The sequence below is a fragment of the Uloborus diversus genome, chromosome 2, assembly GCF_026930045.1.
Source record: "Uloborus diversus isolate 005 chromosome 2, Udiv.v.3.1, whole genome shotgun sequence".
In the NCBI taxonomy this organism is placed as follows: Eukaryota; Metazoa; Arthropoda; class Arachnida; order Araneae; family Uloboridae; genus Uloborus; species Uloborus diversus.
The window spans coordinates 219232459-219252760 of record NC_072732.1 but is presented as its reverse complement, the minus strand read 5'-3'; the positions used below and the strand labels follow the sequence as shown (position 1 = coordinate 219252760).

Genomic DNA, 20302 nt, shown 5'->3' with positions numbered 1-20302 from the left:
ATACATAACCCCCTAAACCCCCGGTGATGACTGGGCCAGCCCCCCCAATGATTTTTGCAAGTCGGCGCCCCTGACTTGGAGGTAGGCTGAACATTCTACTATCCTTCCTTGCCTTACTCACATTGATACAATCTTCCAAACTGGTTGTAAACAAGCCTTCACATGGCCTGATGGCTAACAGATCACATACTTGGACGGAGATCAATTGCCCGATCGTGCCGAAACTAACGGCGATTCCCCCTTAAGAACAGAAGTTCAAAACGACGTGCTCAACGCTCATTGGTCCACGTGTAACAAGTATGATCGATGTAACAGCTTCTGGAACTTTCTACAACTTTCCCGCTCATGAGAGATCGTGACGAGGGCGCCACCAAGTAGCGAAAACATGGAAGTACATATTCGAACTTTAACTTTGATGGATGGTGTTTACCGGACGCCTACTGATATAACATGCGGCCGAATGCCGTAAGTAAACACTCAATTCTTATACAAATCTTTAAATAGTAAGCAACGAGATAATAATATAGGGAGAATATACTATTAAAAGATAACATGGATGTCTGCATCTCCGTGATGCGCATAGGGCTTAGACCGTTCTGTCGATTTTCATGAAATTAGGCACAGGATTAGTTTGTAGCACAAGGGTGTGCACTCCAAGCGATTTTTTGAAAATTCGATTTTGTTCTTTTTCTATTCCAATTTTAAGAACATTTTACCCAGTAAATTATCATAACATGGACGAGCAAATTACCGTAACGTGGACGAGCAAACTACCATAATATGGATGAGCAAACTACCATGTGCGACCATGGGCAAGCAAATGAACAAAGCAAATTGGCGAGACATTCAGCATCCATTATTTGTAAATATGCAGGCAAACCTTTTCATTTCCTACTACCGGCAAAGCCGTGTGGGTATCACTAGTATTTCATAAAATGAGTGTGCTAAAGCTGAACTCACTGAAACTGAATTATGTATATATATTTATCTATTATTTTAGCATATGTCAACAGTTAAAAAGGTTTTTTTTTTTTTTTGTCCTTTTCTATATTCTAAACTACATTTAGAGAATGAAATTGTAAGAAAAATTGTTTTTTTTTATTTATTTATTTATTTTTTTAAGTTAAAAGTATTTCCTCAGTTTATGAAGAATGAGAAAAAAATTTGTTTGGTATTTTATAAAAAAATATAGAATATTGATATTCGACAAACGTTAACTCAGAGACAAAAACAAACAGGGTAATGCAACACTTAACTAAGCCTAATCAAAGACCCAATTTACCCCAACACAGAAAACGCTTCATAAAAAATATAATTATCAAGTTCATTCTTACCTTTACATTTAATACTGAAGGTTTGACCACTTTATATTTTTGTTTGGTGGTATATTTTGTATTTTAATGGAGCTTTTTGTTGGATTGACAAAATTTTTTAAACTTCAACAATTCTTGAGAAGATCCATTCAATTTACTTACAAAGCAGCATTTGAATGTATCGATAAGAATTGCTAATTTGAATCGACAATGCTCACCAGGATCATATTTATCCACCATGATGGATCGGGTGCGTTTGATTATCCCGCTGACCCCAGAGCGGCGAGACCTCATGGAACTCTTTTTCCTCTTGGCAGATGTTTGGCCATAAGGGAGAGGCAGCCTCAAGAAGATTTTATTTAATTCCTTCTCCAGATACTCTCGAACACTCAAGTTGAGACCTGAAAGGAATATAACTCTTTACTAACACTAGACACTTTGTCAAGTTTCTTTTATTTTCAATTATATCATGAAACTTTCTTTGTGTAATTATTCTATATATACTAATCTATATATACTAATAGAGATTGTTTAAACAAAACAAAAAAAAAAAAACATTTAGTTAATAAACTCATTAAATGCAACACAGTCATAGAAATAAAATTAAGTCTGTAAGAGCAACAGTCATAGAAATAAAATTAAGTCTGTATTTGGCCTGACCTCAGTGATTCTCTCTCTTTTTTTTTTTTTTTTTTTGCGGACATCTTAACAATTTTTTCTAATTTTTGTAGATCTACAAACCAAAATTGTAAATTCTATTGGGGACCTTTATCTTCCTCAGTTTTAACATAAAACTTTAAAGACTTATTTAGGCGGAGTTAATTTTTCTGTCACATAAAAACTTGCATTTTTATTACCTAAATAAGTATTACATAAGTGCACAGAAGTATAAGTTTTTGGTGCTCTACTCTATGCAACTTATATGGTGCTTAAATTTTAGGGTTAACTTGAGAAGGATCGAGACTCGTAGACCCTTATTTGTGTCTCAAGCATCCCGATTTTTTCTTTCATTGACATGGACCCCTTGATGACTGAAGTGGACTCTAGGGAGTTTGACAACTTTGGGAAACACTGACCTGTTTAATTATTGATTCCAAAAAATGTAACAATTTCATCATGTAGATTTTAATAATATATAAACTACAACAAATTAAGAAAAATTCTGTTTATAGTCCAGTCAATAGATACATTTTACCTTGCAAAAAATGGGGTCAAAGATTTTATTTTTTAATTTGTACATATTGGTGCCGACATGGAAAAACCAAGTTATCCAACATGAAAGACCCCGGAAGAACTTTTGGGGGCCGAAAAACCACAAAAAATTATGACTTTTTTGGTTTTTTCCAAAATATCTCCGAAATGGTTCAGCTTAGAAAAAAGTTTTAAATGTAAAGTTTAAAGAACATAAAATTTCCTACAACTTTTGCATTTACAACTTTTTTGTAGCACAAATAACAAGCTTGCTATAGCTCTTTGAAAATAGGTAGTTTTCCTCCACTCCGAAAAAAAAAAAGCTTTCACACCGAAGCAAGGCGTCATAACTATTAGAACTTGAATAGAAACTTTAGTTTCAGAGAGTTTATTGACAGTTAGAGTAGTTTGAGGTTCTTGCTCCCCCCCCCCCCCCCCCCCCCCCCCCCCCGCTGGACACAGAGTAGCAATTCTGGCTGACAGATTAGTTCCCACCAGACTCCAAAAACAAACGATGTATTATAATAAAAATAATAAAAAAAAACCTTCCCCACTGCTCACGAACTAACTTTTTTGATCTGACAGAGGTAGTCTTCATCAGACTCCAATAATAGATGATATACTGTTATTTGTAACTGGATTACACATATATACATTCATTTGAGGGTTATAATTCGTACATTCTAGTCTAATTATTGCAAACAAAGATGCGATTTTTAAATATTAATGTGAAGGAATGAATATTAGGCAGCTAATAAGCAAACAATCAACACAGTCATGCATCCTACGCTCTGATACAATAACAATAATAAACCATCCCCCACCGCTCACGAACTAATATTTCTAGTCTGACAGAGGTAGTCTTCTAGTCTTCAGTCAGACTCCAATAACATGTGATTTATATTGCAGTTTGTAATTGAATTACATAATCTTCTCATTCATTTAAAGCACATAATTCGTACCATCTATTCTATTACAAGCGAAAATGCAATATTCGAATGTAAATGTGAATGAATAAATATTAGGGTGATAATAAGCAAACAATAGACATAATAATGCATAAATAAAGGTACAATAGTAATATGTAATGAACACTTTGAAAAAATTCTGCAGAAACTGACTTTTTGAGGCATGAAAAACTCAAAAGAATTACCTTACAAAATGAAAATCCAACTGTAGAAGCTTAATACATACATCTAAATTACAGAGAGATTCATTCGACCTTAAAGCAAATAGAGAAATGACAACAAATACGCTGTTTATCTTCTTCGAAGCTGTTTTGAAGGTCCAGGTTCTCCCGGTTCAGAATCAAAGCTCCTGGAACAAATCACCTTCTTCAGCAGTCTCATCCAAAGATGAAATTTCTGCAACATTTTCACAATTTGTGCCACTGCAGTGTTTGCACGTGCTGGAGCATTTTAAACCTGCCTTGTGACAAGAACAGGCTCCAGTACAATTTTTCTTGCAGGTACAAGGTACAATCTTCAAAAGATTCTGAGTAACTGAATCTCTTTTCGTGTCAACATGCATTAGACCTTGTGTTCTACGTTCCCAACCCCATTTCTCTGGATCAATTATGTTGCCCAATCAACTTTGAATTTGGTGGTAGAACCGATATCAGTGATAACGTCCAGCATCCCCCCGCCCCTCCCCGCACGTTGGAGGTAGCCCCGCAAGATTTATCTTAGCCTTGTATACCAGTTTTATAAAAAGATTAAATTGCAAAGTATCCAAAGATAGGTCAAATACTTTACATCACCTGTGTATAATATTTGCAAAATGTTTTCTCCACCTGCAGCTAAGGCATCATGATGACAGATTGGGTCCATAAATACTTCAATAGCTTCCTTAATTTCAGGAGTTTTTTTTTTTTTTTTTTTTTGACTATTTTGTACAACTTTATTTTGCCTTGGCCAAAGATTGCCGAAGTCGTATCACACCCACTAAACGCATGGATGAAAAGAATATTGCTGGGGTCAAACTTAGAAGATTTAGTGGGGAAAAAAACAAATCACAAGCATTCCCTCTTCTTCCAGGTTTTAAAAAGAACAAGTTGCTGAAAGGCTGTCCTAAAGCTGTCATCAGCACCAACAGATCTATATCCTCTCGCTCACTATAACAACCTTTTCAATTTATTTTGCCTTTGAAAGAGCAGTAAGTAAGTCGGCATCATCTTGAGTCTGCCTGACTTCAATGCCACACTCTTCGAAATATGTCTCAAGAAATAGAATAAGACAATTCTTTTTGTTATAATTTGCCAGAAATCTTTCTTGAGGAATTTAGTTAACATGTTAGGTTCAACCATTACTTCAAGGGAAGATATTGATTGCTCATTGATATAGCATTTGTGACAGGCAGCGTGAATTGTCACTTCTTTTAAGAACTTCAAAAAACGCTGATGTTCTTCATTTTGCCATTTTGCGCTGCATCTTTGAAGATTTTCTGTTCCCTTCTCCTTCACAATCTTTATTTCGCATTCATGCAAACTGATTTTGCAAATAATAATGATAAGAATTAAAAAAAACACCTTGGTCAGGCGTAATCATTTCTAGGAAAAAAAATTGTAATTCAGAACACACAAATTGATAAAACATACTCTTGCTCAAACCCTGAAGTAACCAACATGAGTAGCTATTGAGTCGGTTCATCTCATTTAGAGAAAAAAAAATGGGGGGAGGGAATGGGGGTGCTTTGTTTAAGTTAAAGGGAACGGAGGCATTTACCCTCAGCTGTGAAAGACAAATGATTTCCAAGGTCAGACTGCCGGCGTTTCTCCTTTTTTCCTCCGTTATCCGATGCGCTTTCACGCACTTCCCTGAAAGGGTTCAAAAAAAGTGTGCCTTTCAAGAAGCTGTAACTCGCTTACTTTTCATGCTACAAAAATGTTGTAATGACAAAAGTTGAAGGAAATTTAATCTTCTTTAACATCTGCATTAGAAGTTTTTTTGTAATTTTAACCATTTTTGAGATATTTTGAAAATACCGCAAAAAGTCACAAATTTTTGGGGGTTTTCGGCCCCCAAAACTTTTCCCGAGGTCTTTCGAATTGGATAACTTGGTTTTTCCATATTGGCACTAGTATACACAAATTAAAAAAATAAAATCTTTGACCCCATTTTTCGTAAAGCAAGCCCGTTTTTTTCTACCTATTGACTGGACTATTATTATAAATTTCAAATCAAAATTTTTTAAAATACTCAACATTTTTAAACCCTCCTCTTGGAAATAATCATAGAAAAAAGTCTAAGTGTTTACATATGCCTAAATGCAGTATAAGATTTTTTATTTATTTATTTAATTATTTTTTATTTTGTTAATAACTATGAATGAAAATGTATTTAAAAAAAAATTACTTTCTGGATCTCCTTCTTCTTGATTGTGCAAAAAACTCAGGCTTGTTATGCAGGAAGTACTATGAAAATCTTCCAGTGTACCCAGGGCCACCCTGTGATGAGATAAAAATGTTACACGAAACAAAAACGAGATGCACATAAAACAAAATGATGAACACATATTACAATGTAAGAGGCTACCTTTTTAAAAATGACAAGTGTTTCTAAACAGTAAGTTCTTCAAAAAAATCATAAATCTTGAAATTCAAGATGTAGATTCCAAGGAGACTTTTTTCTAACTACCTATTCTGTATTAGAGGGCGGAACTTCTAGCATATAACATACACTTGTAGCTTTTTAAATCTTTTTTTAAAAGTTATATTTGTATCCTGACAAATTTAATTTAATCATATGAGTTTTTCTGTTCTTAGAGTTTGCTTTTTACAGTTGCTCTATTTTCATCATTCTGAAAATGAAGCAGTATTTATAATGGAAGACTAAGAGATGGCAAATTTTTCATATTATTCAATAACGCAAACTGTTAAATTCATAAAGCAAGTCCTTTACTTTTAATAAACAAGTGTATACAGTTGGCTCTCTGTTTAACAACTTTCAAGGGACCACAAAAAATCGTCCTTAAGTAGAACGTGTCCTTAAATAGAATGCTTTTAACAGTATGCCGGACCAGATGGGAGCGTGAAAAGTCGTCGTTAAATAGAGAAAGTCGTTAAACAGAGAGCCAACTGTATTTTCAAACTTTTCATACAGCCCACAACACACAACCATAACTTATTATCTCAACTTTTTATTTTTTATATAAAAAATATGGTGGACTATGAGAAAATAGAAAGAGGGGGGGGGATTTCAAAAGGAAATGCAGTCAATTCTCAATAACTCAAAGACTCAAGGAACCGGCTAAAACGTTCGAGTGATTGGTATTTTGAGTTATGGGAAGTTTCCACAACAGTCTCAAGAGTTTGGGACCTGATTAAAACTTCGAGATAAAGGAATATTTGAGTTATAAGTTTCGAGTTATAGAGATTGGACTGCACTCAAAAGAACACTTTCTAACAATCTCTTTTTTTTTTTTTTTTTTTTTGAATTTAATTTAAAAAGTCACCTTGTGACATTAAATTTGCTAGTTTATGCTTAAAGACTTTCTAAACACAGACTTGAAACACTGAAAACAAAAATTATTTTAAAACTGATATAAAGATGCAAGACAAATTCATTCGAAGTGTACCTTTTAAAAATATTTTTTTTTAAACATGATATACCTTGTTCCATTGATGTATCCACTTTTCAATTTTTTTATCGTTGAGATCATAGCAAGAGGAACCTTTTCATGCTCTGTAACATCCAATCGAAAAAAAATGAATAAATAAATAAATTTAACAACACTTCTTAAATAATGTGGCAAATTCTGAAGTTTGAAGGAAAAAGAAAAAGAACAAAGCTACCTCTCAGAGTTAAAGGACATACAGGGTCAGCATAAAAGAATATCCCAGTTTTAAAAATTTATATTTCATAAACTATTACACTTAGCACTATAAATGATACAGAAAAATAAAAGATAAACTGAAAGTTTTTTTTTTCACTCACAAATGTTCGATGTGTGTGCCTTTCGTAACGTGACACACAGCTATAACATAAATTTTGGAGTGTTTCGCTGTTAATTTTGGGTAGTGCTACACATATGTGATCTTTTGGTACTTGCAATGTTGTAGGCAATGGTGGTGTAAAAACACTGTCATTGACGAAACCTCATAAAAAATCACATGGATTTTCAGAATTTGGCTGCCCAACGCATAAATGGTAGATCATCATCACCTGCATGGCCAATCCAGTGTTGCATAGCGTCAGTGGCACAATGAAGTAGGTGGGGGGGGGGGTAAAAACACCCCCAGAGTTCTTGGTGCTAATATTGTTGCCAATCCTAATACAGTAGTTTATTAACATGACTGTTGAGAACAAAAAACTCCTCCTGGAAGGAATTTCTGGTTGAGCTAGTGCAGAATGTGCACGTTTTTAAATAGTTACTTATGTTCAAAAAAAACTTGGACAGTTTATCTTTTTTTTCATGTATTATTTATAGTCAGGTGTCTGTCCAGGGTTTTTCACAGGGTCCGTTTTTTGTGAAAAATCAAATATTTTTGCAAAAACAGAATAATTTTCTGAAAAACGAAAAGTTTTTGTGAAAAATCAAAAAATTTTTTGTAAAAGGTCATTTTTTCTTTGTAAAATAAAATTATTTTGTAAAAACGAAAATTTTAAATTTATAAACATTAATAAATGCATTGGGAGAGGGGGGGGAGGCTCATGGATAACGTTAAAACATCATACCATAAAGGCACAAAAATTGCCAAGCTGGTTAAATGTTAGGAATATTTTCCAAGTCCCTGTGAAAGGTTTACTAGACGTTTATTTATTTAGCGTTAATGTTAATTTTAGAGTTAGTAACCGAATCTGAAGTGATCACTTGTGTATTTCTTCCCCAACCTACAGCTATTCTATTCGTTAGCAGTATTAAGTTCAATTTGCTGATATATGTTATTATTGTTTAGATTGAGAGCAGCAGGAGAAAGGTGCTGAGGCAGCAATATCAAGCTGCGGGTCAAATAACATTTTCAGAAAAATCTATAACAACAACACCATTGCTGGCTATTTTGATTCTGCTGTGAAACAAAAACAGTAAGCATAACAGAAATATGCAGACATTTCTTTTGAAAAATTAGCCATTATTATGATTTTAGATTTGCTTTTACAATAAATGATTTGTGAAAGATCTGTTTTTGTTGATTAGAATTTTGTGAAGGGTCTGTTTTGAGTGATCGTATTTTTGTGAAGGGGTCCGTCAACGGACCCAAATTTCCTTTGGGCAGACCCCAATAGTGGTAAGTGTAATTGTTTATAAATTTTTAAAACCTGGATACTCTTTTATACTAACCCTGAACAATCATGCGGTAAAATGGAAAAGCACATACCTAAATAATAACGATGGAATCGCATGCACATAGTCGGGCGACCAAGCATTCGCCAATTTGTCCTAAGAAACGCAATATCGGATCGTAACGTACTGGCTAGAAGCTCAATATCGTTAACCAAATAGAAATCTTCTCTGTCAAGGTTCTACATGCAAAATGAAAGGAGAATAAGCAGGCTATTGCTCTCAAATCTACTTGAGCAGGCTTTCAAACTTTAAAATAAAACAAAACAAAAAGGGTTGACAGTTTCCGCTCTCTAAAATTACAAGTCATCATTGAGAACACATGCAGAACACAAAACTAATTAGTATGTTAATGAATCGAGATTCTTGGCAGTTCATGTAATGAAACTGTCATGTGAAATTTCAATGCAACAAATGATTTGTAGATACAAAAGTAAAGAAACAATAAACTATGAAGAAAAAATGTTTTCATCATGCATTTTGAGTATAAAAAATTATAAAAGCATAACAAGTGTAATAGTTTTTTTTTTTAAATTATATGGTCATCTTTTAAACAAAAGCCATCAGATCCCCAACTATTGTTTTTGTCACAGTTTGTTTCAATTTTTATGCTGATATCGAATTTTTTTATTTTTTTTTTTATTTTTATTCTTCTTAGATATGATAAATGTCTACAGTAAGTACTATTGATGCAACAAAACTCTGATTAACAACAAGACTCCACATCATAAGGGTTGTCAACTTTTTTTTTTTCAATTTTTGTGGGGCGACTTAAAATACATAAAGTTTTGGGGGTTCATTGGGAATAACAAGAAAAATTATAGTTGATGATTACTAAGAAAACTTAAAAGAAAAAAATTATGCATTGATTCTGTTTTAGGTCGACTTGATTTTGTAATAAGTGAAGGATTCTTTGTTTAATATCTTCAGAAATATTGCATAATGCGTAGGGTTTTTTAAGATATATAATTACATTTTTTTAAAGGAAAATACCGGTTTTTACCACGGCTGTGGAATTGGAGTCAGACTGATTTTGGGGAAAAGGAGTCAGAGTTGGCAGTTGAAGGCTTCAAGTTCCAAGTGTCAGAGTCAGTCATTTTATCTCAAAGTCTGCAACTCTGCCAGTACTTGCAGAGTTGAAGTCAGACAGATTTTGTGGTGAAAGAGTCGGAGTCAAATGTTCCAAAATTAATGGAGTTAGAGTCGCTCATTTTCCCTCTGACTCCACAGCCCTAGTTTTTACAGCTCACCAATTCAAATTTTTAAACGTTCTAACTGATTGCAGTACTGCCTCAAACAAAGAGAATTTTGATTACTTGTCAGCAGAAACTGAATGGCGGAAAAACTTGAAACGGAAATTGTCGGAAAACTGATTGGCCAGTTCAATCCAATAAGAGGAAAAGTATAAAACTTCGTTTTTTATTCATTTTCTAATCTTAAAATCTTTAATCAATGCAATAGCATTGATTAAACGACGAATTTAGTTGCATTACTTTGTTTTGGAAATCAGTAAATAAGGAAAGAAAACAACTCATTAGCAAAATTTACAACAGAAAATTCATGCACACCAGACTTCAACGTAGCAAGGCAAAATGTTAAATTATGCATTCCACGAGATAGCCAAGAAGAGGGAAAGTCAATCGACTGTGGGGCAAAACCCACCTATGAGTGATTTCTGCAAATTTAAAACCACGGTGGGGCGGCCCAGCATGTGCCAACTGGTCTTCAAAAACGCTATTTCCGTCTTGAACGTGTCGATCAGGAGATCTGTATCGGAGGCCAGATAAAATCTTTGCTGATCGACAAACTACAATTGGTAACAGAAGACATTATTGAAACACATACACAGACGCACTAGTTGTGCTTAACAGAAACACAGTTAGTATGAAACCAGAAGCAATACTAATAATAAAAGCAATTTTCTCTCTCAGTATGCAATTGTATTAAATATTTCACACTTTTTGCAAGCACCTAAACTAAAAGTTAGACCAATGCAAAAAAAAAAGTGAGGATTCTGAAGTAGTGGTTCTTTTTTGTTTATTTGGTGCTACTTTTTATGCATGGATAAACAAATGAACCACTTCCAAACTGTCTCATACAAGATAAAACTGCAGCTGAAGTCAAATAATTTTATATTATTATATTATTAACATTTTATGTAATATTATTAACATTAATATATTATTATTTCACACTTGTCATTCTTAATAAATAATAATTAAGGTTATTTGCAAAATGAGCTGATGTGTGCATCACATGACTTCCTTTTACTCCATTTTAATGTAATTTCCCATTATTGGTATTTTTAATGTGATTCAATAGTTTAACTCTCTAAATATCACCAACAGTGGCCAAATTGAAACCAGATTTAAAAAAAAAAATTTTAAAAACGTCAAATCTGTCGCCAAGTTAAGTGACCAAAATACTGATGATATATCGCCAAGTTTTCGCCAAATTATAACACCACTTAAGTTTACATCAAAATTAACAATTATTTCCCCCCAAAAAGGGGCAAAAGACCCCTAAAGAAAAACCTGAATGCAACCAAAAGGGAAGGTACACAACTAGACTCCACTAGGAATTTACGTACCAAATTTCAACTCTCTAGGACATACCGTTCTTGAGTTAGGCGGCGCACATACGTACATACAGACGTCACGAGAAAACTCCCTTAATTAACTTTGGAATCATCAAACTGGATATTTTGCCTGTCTATACGTTCATAGACACTTATCCACATGTGGTTGAATCGAAAAAACTCAACATTCATTCGGGGGTGAGTAAAATGGAATTTAAGGTCGATTTTTGAGTGAAAATTTTTTCGCGAATACAATACTTTCTTTTTTGTAAAAGGAAGTAAAAAAAAAAATACTTTAGTGCGAAAAAGTAAATGATAATCAACAAGGTTTTGATGCACAAAATTAGCAGATTACTGCACACATGTGTTTTGACGTATCAGGGAACCTCTTTTTCAATACAAATAGTGAGCTTTTGGATGAAAAGACAGCTGGTAAAAGCTTTTACGGGTTGCCTTTGGGACGTCTTAAACTTAACGAATGTTTTTCATTTGAATTATTTCTCACTCTTTTAAGAATGAATCAAAAGAATAGGAAAATTGAAAGATTTTAATATAGCTAAATTCTTGATGATTGGTGGGCAGATTATCCAGTTTTTGAATTATACATGCAGTTAAAAATCATGTGAAATTTCTGTAAATCTTTAAATTAAAAAACACTTTCAAATTCATTTAAAGGTTACATTCTAGTAACTGCTAGGATGCAAAATTTGAATTGTTAAGACAGATAAATAAACTGGTAAACAAGCATACATAGAGAAGTGAAACTAAGAAACTAATTTCTTGACAAGTTAAGTAATATGTTTATCCAGAGTTTCGGGCCGGGGGGGGGGGGGGACCTGTCTCTCTTTCTAGGAAGTATATAGTTCCAAACTTTATTTGTATCCACAGAACATGATTAATTAGAACTAGTGATGTAAAATACCCGAGTATTTATTTTTAGGGGTAAATACCAGGGTATATACCCGGGTATTTATTTCAAAAATGTATATTCAACTAAAATACTTTTCTGTATGTATTATACCTAATATGCAATCTAATATGATATTCACATTAAATGTGTTGGACATGCCTAATCAATGTTGATAGCCAAATTTTAAATATAAAATGCCATTTTACAAAAAATAAAAAGCTTAACTGGTTACAAAAAAAAAGCAAACATCAATTTTTTAAGGTCCTAGTGTTTTTATAACCCAGTAATATGTCCCTGCATGACATCAAAATGTAACGAAATGTCATTAAAAATAGTTAGAATAAATTTTCATCATGAAGCACTGGGGAGCAAATGCAAATGAGCAAGGGTAACAGAAAACAATATTTTGATTTTCATTTTTTTTTCCTTATTAATGTGAAAACTGTTTCTATAACTGCCACGTTATCTTTTAAACAGCAATAAAATAAATAACATCTCATAGTCTTAATAACTTCTCAGTTTATTCTTCCAAACATCCCTCATGCGTCTATTTTTTTTTTTTTTTTCCATTTTGGGTATGACTAACCTAGATTGTGATTTTGAAATCCTGAAGTTCATAATTGAATTGAACACACTTCTCCAATTATGACATTATGACATTAAAAAGAAAGATTCTTTGGTTCACGATATGTTTCTTTCATAATTTCATCAGGTCTTTCGATAAAAAATATTATAAACTATATAGTACATACGTATGTATCAGTTTTAGCAATTATTTCATATTTAGATTTTTAAAAAAAATCCCATTGACATTTTGCATTTTTTCGAAAAATACCCAGTTTTTGGGTATTTACCCAGGTCTTGGGTAAATACCCAAAAAATATTTACCTACCAGCTGGGTATTTACTCGATCCACATCACTAATTAGAACAGATAATAGATTCTTCAGAGTAAAAAATGTCATAAAAATTCGAAATAATGGAGAAGTGAAAAATTTGGAAGTCAAACATAAAAAAAAATTGGCATTTATTCATTTTAAAATTATTTACGTAGTAATTGCTTATTCCATTTTGTGCTCTCATTTTCTATTGACTATGATGTTACACATTCAATTTTGATTTGTTACCTGATCAAGGACTTAATATAGAGTTGTGCTAGACTCTCATAGCAACCATGTTCCACAGTAATTACATTTCACAGTTTGACAAATTGTATGTATAAAATGCTATCCAAAATAAAATACAATTGGCTCTCTATTTAACGACTTTCAAGGGACCGCAAAATATTGCCTTTAAGTAGAATGCGTCCTTAAATAGAATGCTTTTAAAAATACAGTGGAGCATTAGAGACCGTGATAAGTCTCCTTTAAATAGAGAAAGTCGTTAAATAGAGGGTCGTAAAACGGAGAGCCAACTGTTTTTGGAAAAAAGACAGAATGGAAAAAAATACATGTTCATCATAGAATGGGTAATGAAGGCAATCTAGTGTGTCACTGTAAGCAGAATAACATACTAAGTCGAATAAAAAGGAATTAAATAATATTTCTCAAAAACTTAATGATTTTTTACTTCATATTTTGATAAACGCCACATTTAAATTTGTATTCTTACTTAAAGTATGTCTCATAAATGGTTATATTTTGCAACAAATTTAAAGGTGAAAGGACATACATATTTGTCTTATTTTATACTTTACAGAATCATTTAATTTTTTAACAATCTTTAAGCAGTAACATTCAGAGATTGGTTAACAGTTTTTGAAAAATAAGATTTTTTTCGAAAAAATTTAGTTAACGCAAAGCATGCAAAACAATGAGTAAATCAAGTACAACATGTTTTGAAATTTCAACACATTGTGAATAAAAAAAATTGTTAAAAACTGCAAATAATACCACATAATTATACAGACACTCTCACTAGAATATCACAATTGTAGATTTCATAATTATTGCTTGATTTTACAGCAGGAATTTTAAAAAAAGTTGTCTTAAATGTATTACAAACAGCAAATTTAATTTCAACAAACTGTTTTCAGTTTATAGCATGAGTATACTATGATCAAAAGACTGATTTAAATGTTTCACTGATAATAGGTAGTTAAGGAATATAGTGTGATGAACATTGAAAGAAAATAACTCAGATCAAAGTCATAGGCTAGTTTTTGAAGTACTTCACAGCTACGGTTTTGCAGGCACCTTTCACAGATAAAAAAGCTCACTTGAGGTGTAAAGGCAAACATACGATCTTGCAAAGTATACAATTTGCTGGTGCTGAGCAATCCAACTTCTCTCGAATACTTCCCCCCCCACAAAACTGATGATCAATTTTGTAGAATTTTAATAAAATTAATGAACTCTGCAACGTTGTTTTTCTGCCACTAAAGTGTAAATACAAGAAAAAAGAACTTTGTTCTTGATACATTATTCTATTGCACACAATAGTTTTTGGATACCTCACCAAAATAATCGTTGTACCAATGCACAAATTTTTTAAAAAGAAAAAAATGATAGAATAATAAAAATTTGAGTTATTACTCATGAACTCTGAAAGTTGCTTTTCTGAGCCTTCCGTATCAATGCAAGGAAAAAAATCTGTTCTCTAAACATTATTGTACTAATTGCATTTAGAAGTCATACTACATATACAATTAACATAGCATACAAAAGGCCAAATCCTGTGCAACAGTTTGCACCCTTTCAGAAATAAAAACAAATTGTTAGATTAACTAAAACAAGATTCATAATGCAACATTAAATCATAGATTCCGTACTCAAGTTTGAAATGTTCAAAGTAGTTATGCAAAAAAAAAGTGTTTTCTTTCACAGAAAAAAAAAGCTCACCTGAGGTGTAAAGGCAAACATACGATCTTGCAAAGTATACAATTTGCTGGTGCTGAGCAATCCAACTTCTCTCGAATACCTCCCTGAGAGGCCCAGCTTTTGGTTTCGCCCTGGAACAAATGCAAGGTCAATTACTCACATGACATTACTCCTCCAGTGTCTTTTGAAGTTAAATATACTAGATACTACTAGATACTTCTGCAAAATTAACTTACATGATAACGAATAAATACTTTTGTGCTTGAAAATTAAATAATTGAATTACCATCAAAACAATGCACAAGAATTTCAAATTACTGCACAGTCTGGTGAGGTTTTTCCCCCGCTTCCTTTCTTTGCAGAAGAAAAAATTTTGACACGGGGACCGTCAAATACTTCAGAAAAACATTTTGGCAACAGTCGAGGGTTTTTTTTTTTTTTTTCCAAAAAAATAATAATAATAATAATAATAATAAAAATAATAACAAATTATTTAATAACTATGTAAATGAAACTTTACTTAGTGTTTAAGAACTGTCACAAAAAATTTAAATGTTAGGAATAGAGTAAGTAATTATTGTAATAATAATGCGTAACTAATTAAAATTGCTAAAAATCACAGAAAACTATGAGAATTAATCACAAAATTCACAAAGATATTGTATAGATTATTATTATTATGGTATTTTATTTTTTCATTGAGGAAAACTTTTTAAGGTCAATGAGCAAGAATCTCTGTGAACCACTCAAATTTTTGTGCGAACCGATGCCGGTCAGCCAGACCACCGGTTGAGAATCACTGCTCTAAATGACTGTAAATGGGATTTCATAAAAATAATTTTTACATTTGTCCAACAAGTGATGCACTTTCATTTAAATGAGGATTAACATGATTAATATTTTTCATTGAAGTATCATCAAAATTTATTAGCCAAATGTTTGTGACAATGTCATAAGAATTCATATGAAAAAGTTCTTTGAAAAAAAAATGCAAACCACAATTTATTACAACAAAAGACAGCATTTTTATTTATTACTTCCATAAGCTTAGTTATGAATTCAGTGTTTGGATTTCTAATATGGTTTATTGATTTTTAAATTCAACAGCAATTCAAATTCTTTTAGCAAACCCATTTCAAATTATCAAATTGTTACATTTGACAAAGTTTTGAAGCATACATTGCTTGAAATTTTATCAAGTTTTATTTGTAACTTATTATTTTTTTGATAGGGATTCTTCCTCGATTAAATTGAGCTGCCTTAACTTATTATTAATTTTTAAACATACTTCTTATTTTTTGCACAAAAACCACATGAAACAATAAAATAATATTTATAAAATATGATATAAAAACAAAATATTTTAAATTACTTTTTCCCCAGCCAATTATTATGGTAAATGAATTGAATGCAAAAAAATAGCAAAAAACAAATAAATAAAAGCAGCAATAATAATAACAATAGTAATAATAACAACTCGTCAAATAAAGGGGTTAAACCTAACCAATGTCTGCAGACACAATGAAGCAACATGTTAGCTTTGCTTGTTACATGTTTGCATGTAACATGAAAGCTAACACAATGAAGCAACATGATGAGCAAATTTAAAACAACATTCTTCCAAAATCTTCTCTTATACAGCTAAGTTTTGCTTTTTTCCCTAATGAGAAGCTCTCCTGTCTGCCTCGATTATAGAGCTCATTATGGATTTTATACTTAGGAAGCTAATCAAAACTTAACTTACCTAAATAAGAATACAGATGACTTAGTACACGGGCCGGTTGCACCTCTATCGGGGACACCTCAGATATGGTCTGCACAAGTATGTCATGGTTTTTTAATTTTTCTTTGACATACTGGTCTTCGGCCAAGATCACGACTGCAAAGAAAACATTTTATATTGTGCTACGATTCAGACTAGCATAGGGCCATCCCACGAAAAAATCAACCCTTTGTGCCACACATGAGGGTTCATATATTTCATTAAAAAGTAATAATTTTAAAGGGTAATGACAAAATTTTTTGCTTAAAAAATCATGCATAAATCTGTAATTTATTAAGCAGAAAAAAAAAATTCTTAAATATTTTTAAGTATTATTTTTAAGGAAATATATGAGGCATCACTTGAGGACAAAATGATCATTTTTTGTAGAATGGCCTCATCCAGGTTGAGCACAAATGATCGACCGGATTTCAAAAAAAATATTTTTGAAACTACTGCACCTATTACAAGAAGTGATGCATGAATTTGAAGAAATATACCAAGCTTTATTTTCTTTTCCGATACAGATGAACTACACAAAAGTGCAAAGTGTGAGCACATGGTACAAAATGTTCACTTGTAAAATGCTCAATGTTGGAGCCTATTGTTACACGACAAAATATGTAATCTAATATGTAATCCAGTTTGTTTCACAGTTTGGAGTATCACATTATAAATAGATGGGATATCTGCACAAAGCATTCTTGAAGGTTTTTGTTGTGTTTTGAGCATTGGCAGTTGATAAACAGTGTCTTAGATTAGATGTCAGTTTGTGTAACAAAAGGTTCAGACATTGAACATTTGTAATTGAAAAAAAAAAATTGGTTTCTTTCTCTTTACATTTTTGTGTCACTTATTGTAGTAAGTGCAGTACAGTAAAATTTTGTTTATTCAAATCTCTGGATCAAATTTTTAGCCTTTTTTTATTGTGTGTGTTCCCATTAATAACTTTAAATTATGATAGCAAAAATGTAACAGCATATAAGTATGCCGAACATTCGTTTTTCATTGTGATTAAATTTACAGCTCATGATTGTGAAGTAAAGTACGGTGAACTAACAAATACCATTGTAGCTGAACCACAATGATCGACATGTTTGAATCTGGAGACAGTAGATCAGTTCCTTTTTAGGAATTATATGTAAAATCATTTTGATATTTTAAAATGTCTTTCAAACAATTCTACGCAATTTTGCTGTAAAATGCAGATTTTTATCTTAATCATAACAATCTTAAATAGGCAAGTCTGCCTATCGAAAAATTAGCTTTGCTTCTTATCTATACTACTTCGATTATCCAGATTTTTGATCATCCAGATTGCCTTTGGTCCCAATTAATCTGGAAAAATGAGATTTTACTGAAGTTTCAAAAATATTATTTTGCAAACCTAATTCATCAATTGTGCTCACCTTGTATAATAATTTCTGAATATTTTCTCACCTTGAACAACAACATCAGGCTTTTGCTCAGAGCTCAGGCGCCTGTTTAATGGATCTAATTCACCAGGAGCAAGAAACCCTTAAAGAGCATATAATGCAAGTCAGTACGCAACCAAAATGACGTTTGTTTAAATAAAAAGAAAAAAATAATAAACAAAATTTATTGCTACGAACACAAAATAGCAATTAGATTTGCAAAAACCTGACTAAAAGGAACTCCATTTTTAATGCAAAACAAAAAGCTTATGGATGAAAAGACAAAATCTTTGTTTTGTAAGATATCTTTTCATGCATAAGTTCTTTTATTTCATTTTTCTGTTTTATTAGCTTATTTAGATTGATTTTTTTCACTTATATTTATTTATTAATTTATCATTATTATTATTATTATAATTTTGGAACAGGATCAGCTGTAATTCTTATGGCTAATAGTGCAGATTTAACCTAGTAATTTTTTTTTTTGTAACTTTGCACATAGATACTTTTATTACTAAAATTCTGTATTCACATTATCTGCCCCCCCCCCCTCCCCAATTCTGTAAAAAGTAGATTCTAGATGAACAAAAGATGGAAAACTAGAAAAGAGTTAAACAATATATGTATTCAAAAACTCATTTAACTATAAAAATCAATTACAAAAAAATTTAGAGTACAAGTCGATACTTATCAAGTACAAATAAATAGAACTTGACATAGAAAAAATACTTACCTCTTGTAGAAGTCTACCAACAATATACAGAGACTGGGCCCAAATGAAAGGTTTTTGACCAATAGCTACCCTTTCTTGACTATGAGGATTCAGATATTCTAGATCAACCTAATGAAAATAAAAGAAAAAATTGCAAATCACAATTTTGGCAGGAAATTCCAACAATATTTCAGTTCATGCAACTACTTACACTCACAACAACTACCCTCAGCAAGAACTAAATAATTTTTTTTTTAAAAAACAAAAGCATTTTATACAAATACAGACAACTTCAAACAGAGCAAAGATTATGAATAATTAAAGAACAAAGGTTTGATATTAACACTTCCAATAACCTGCCAAATAATAGAGTAACAAGGTATAAGTAGAGCTTGGATTACAAACATGCACAATAATATCATTAAAACATATAAATGCAAATAGTCACTGAAAACACTTAAAATGAGAACCAATTTTTTTTTTATTACTTACGTAGAGAAAAGTTGTCAACTCTAAATAAGAAATGATTGATCGTATTGATCGTACTACTTTTGCATTTTGTTATAAAGGCAACATTAAAATACTTGTTTGCACAGAAAAAACATTTCATTACTTCTATTGTAAAAAATCACAATGCATTCTTCAAGGTTTCTCTAGTTATAAATTATTATTGGTTACTCAATATCCTTTCAACTTTTGTAGAAGTTATTGGGCAATATTTAAAACATTTAAATTCGCCTAGCTCTGACATTTTTTCAACATTTCTGTAAGTAGTCCAATCTATCGTATGATTAGAAATCGAACGCTTCAAGTGTACTCTTACACTGCTTAAACACATCTACGAGGAAAATTATGACTAACTATCTTGGAGATGGCATTATAGTTTTGCATCTCAAAAACTTCAGTTGCTCATACCCATTAAACATCTTTTGTGAAGAATAAAATATGCTTTTAATTTTTCTCAAAGTCAAAAATCTAAAAACTAATGAAAATCTCTACAATATGTATTAACGTTAAAAATTTGCCATTTTTATGCATTTCTAGTGCACATTTATATTTAAGCTGTTGCATATGTACATATTGTCGCCTCAGAGCAACATTAGGATATCTTAGTGTTATTCCTGGGATCAGTGTTGCTCTTAGGCGACGATATGCAGGGGCGGCATTTCAGCATTTCATTTGGGGGGTCGAGTTTCTTAAATATGTATTACCACAGTGCGGTACCATACACACAATAGCTAATAGAAGTGGTCATAAAATCGGTTTAATATGAATAAAAATTAGTGTTTAGAAACAATCTATCAGTGCCCAGTGTCGTGTTGTT

The 20302-nt window shown here is 31.9% G+C and overlaps 1 protein-coding gene across 1 annotated transcript in view; it reads right to left on the bottom strand.

The window, feature by feature from the left end:
• Positions 1-20302, bottom strand: part of LOC129216276 (probable phosphorylase b kinase regulatory subunit alpha) — a 72228-nt gene that overhangs the window by 27267 nt on the left and 24659 nt on the right. The window contains exons 12-19 of the mRNA XM_054850482.1: positions 18996-19107; positions 18292-18369; positions 16834-16968; positions 15111-15220; positions 10446-10590; positions 7114-7186; positions 5858-5949; positions 1532-1714 (exon numbers count right to left, since the gene is read on the bottom strand). Coding sequence (XP_054706457.1) covers positions 1532-1714; positions 5858-5949; positions 7114-7186; positions 10446-10590; positions 15111-15220; positions 16834-16968; positions 18292-18369; positions 18996-19107 — 928 coding nt within the window. The remainder of the gene's footprint in view (positions 1-1531; positions 1715-5857; positions 5950-7113; positions 7187-10445; positions 10591-15110; positions 15221-16833; positions 16969-18291; positions 18370-18995; positions 19108-20302) is intronic.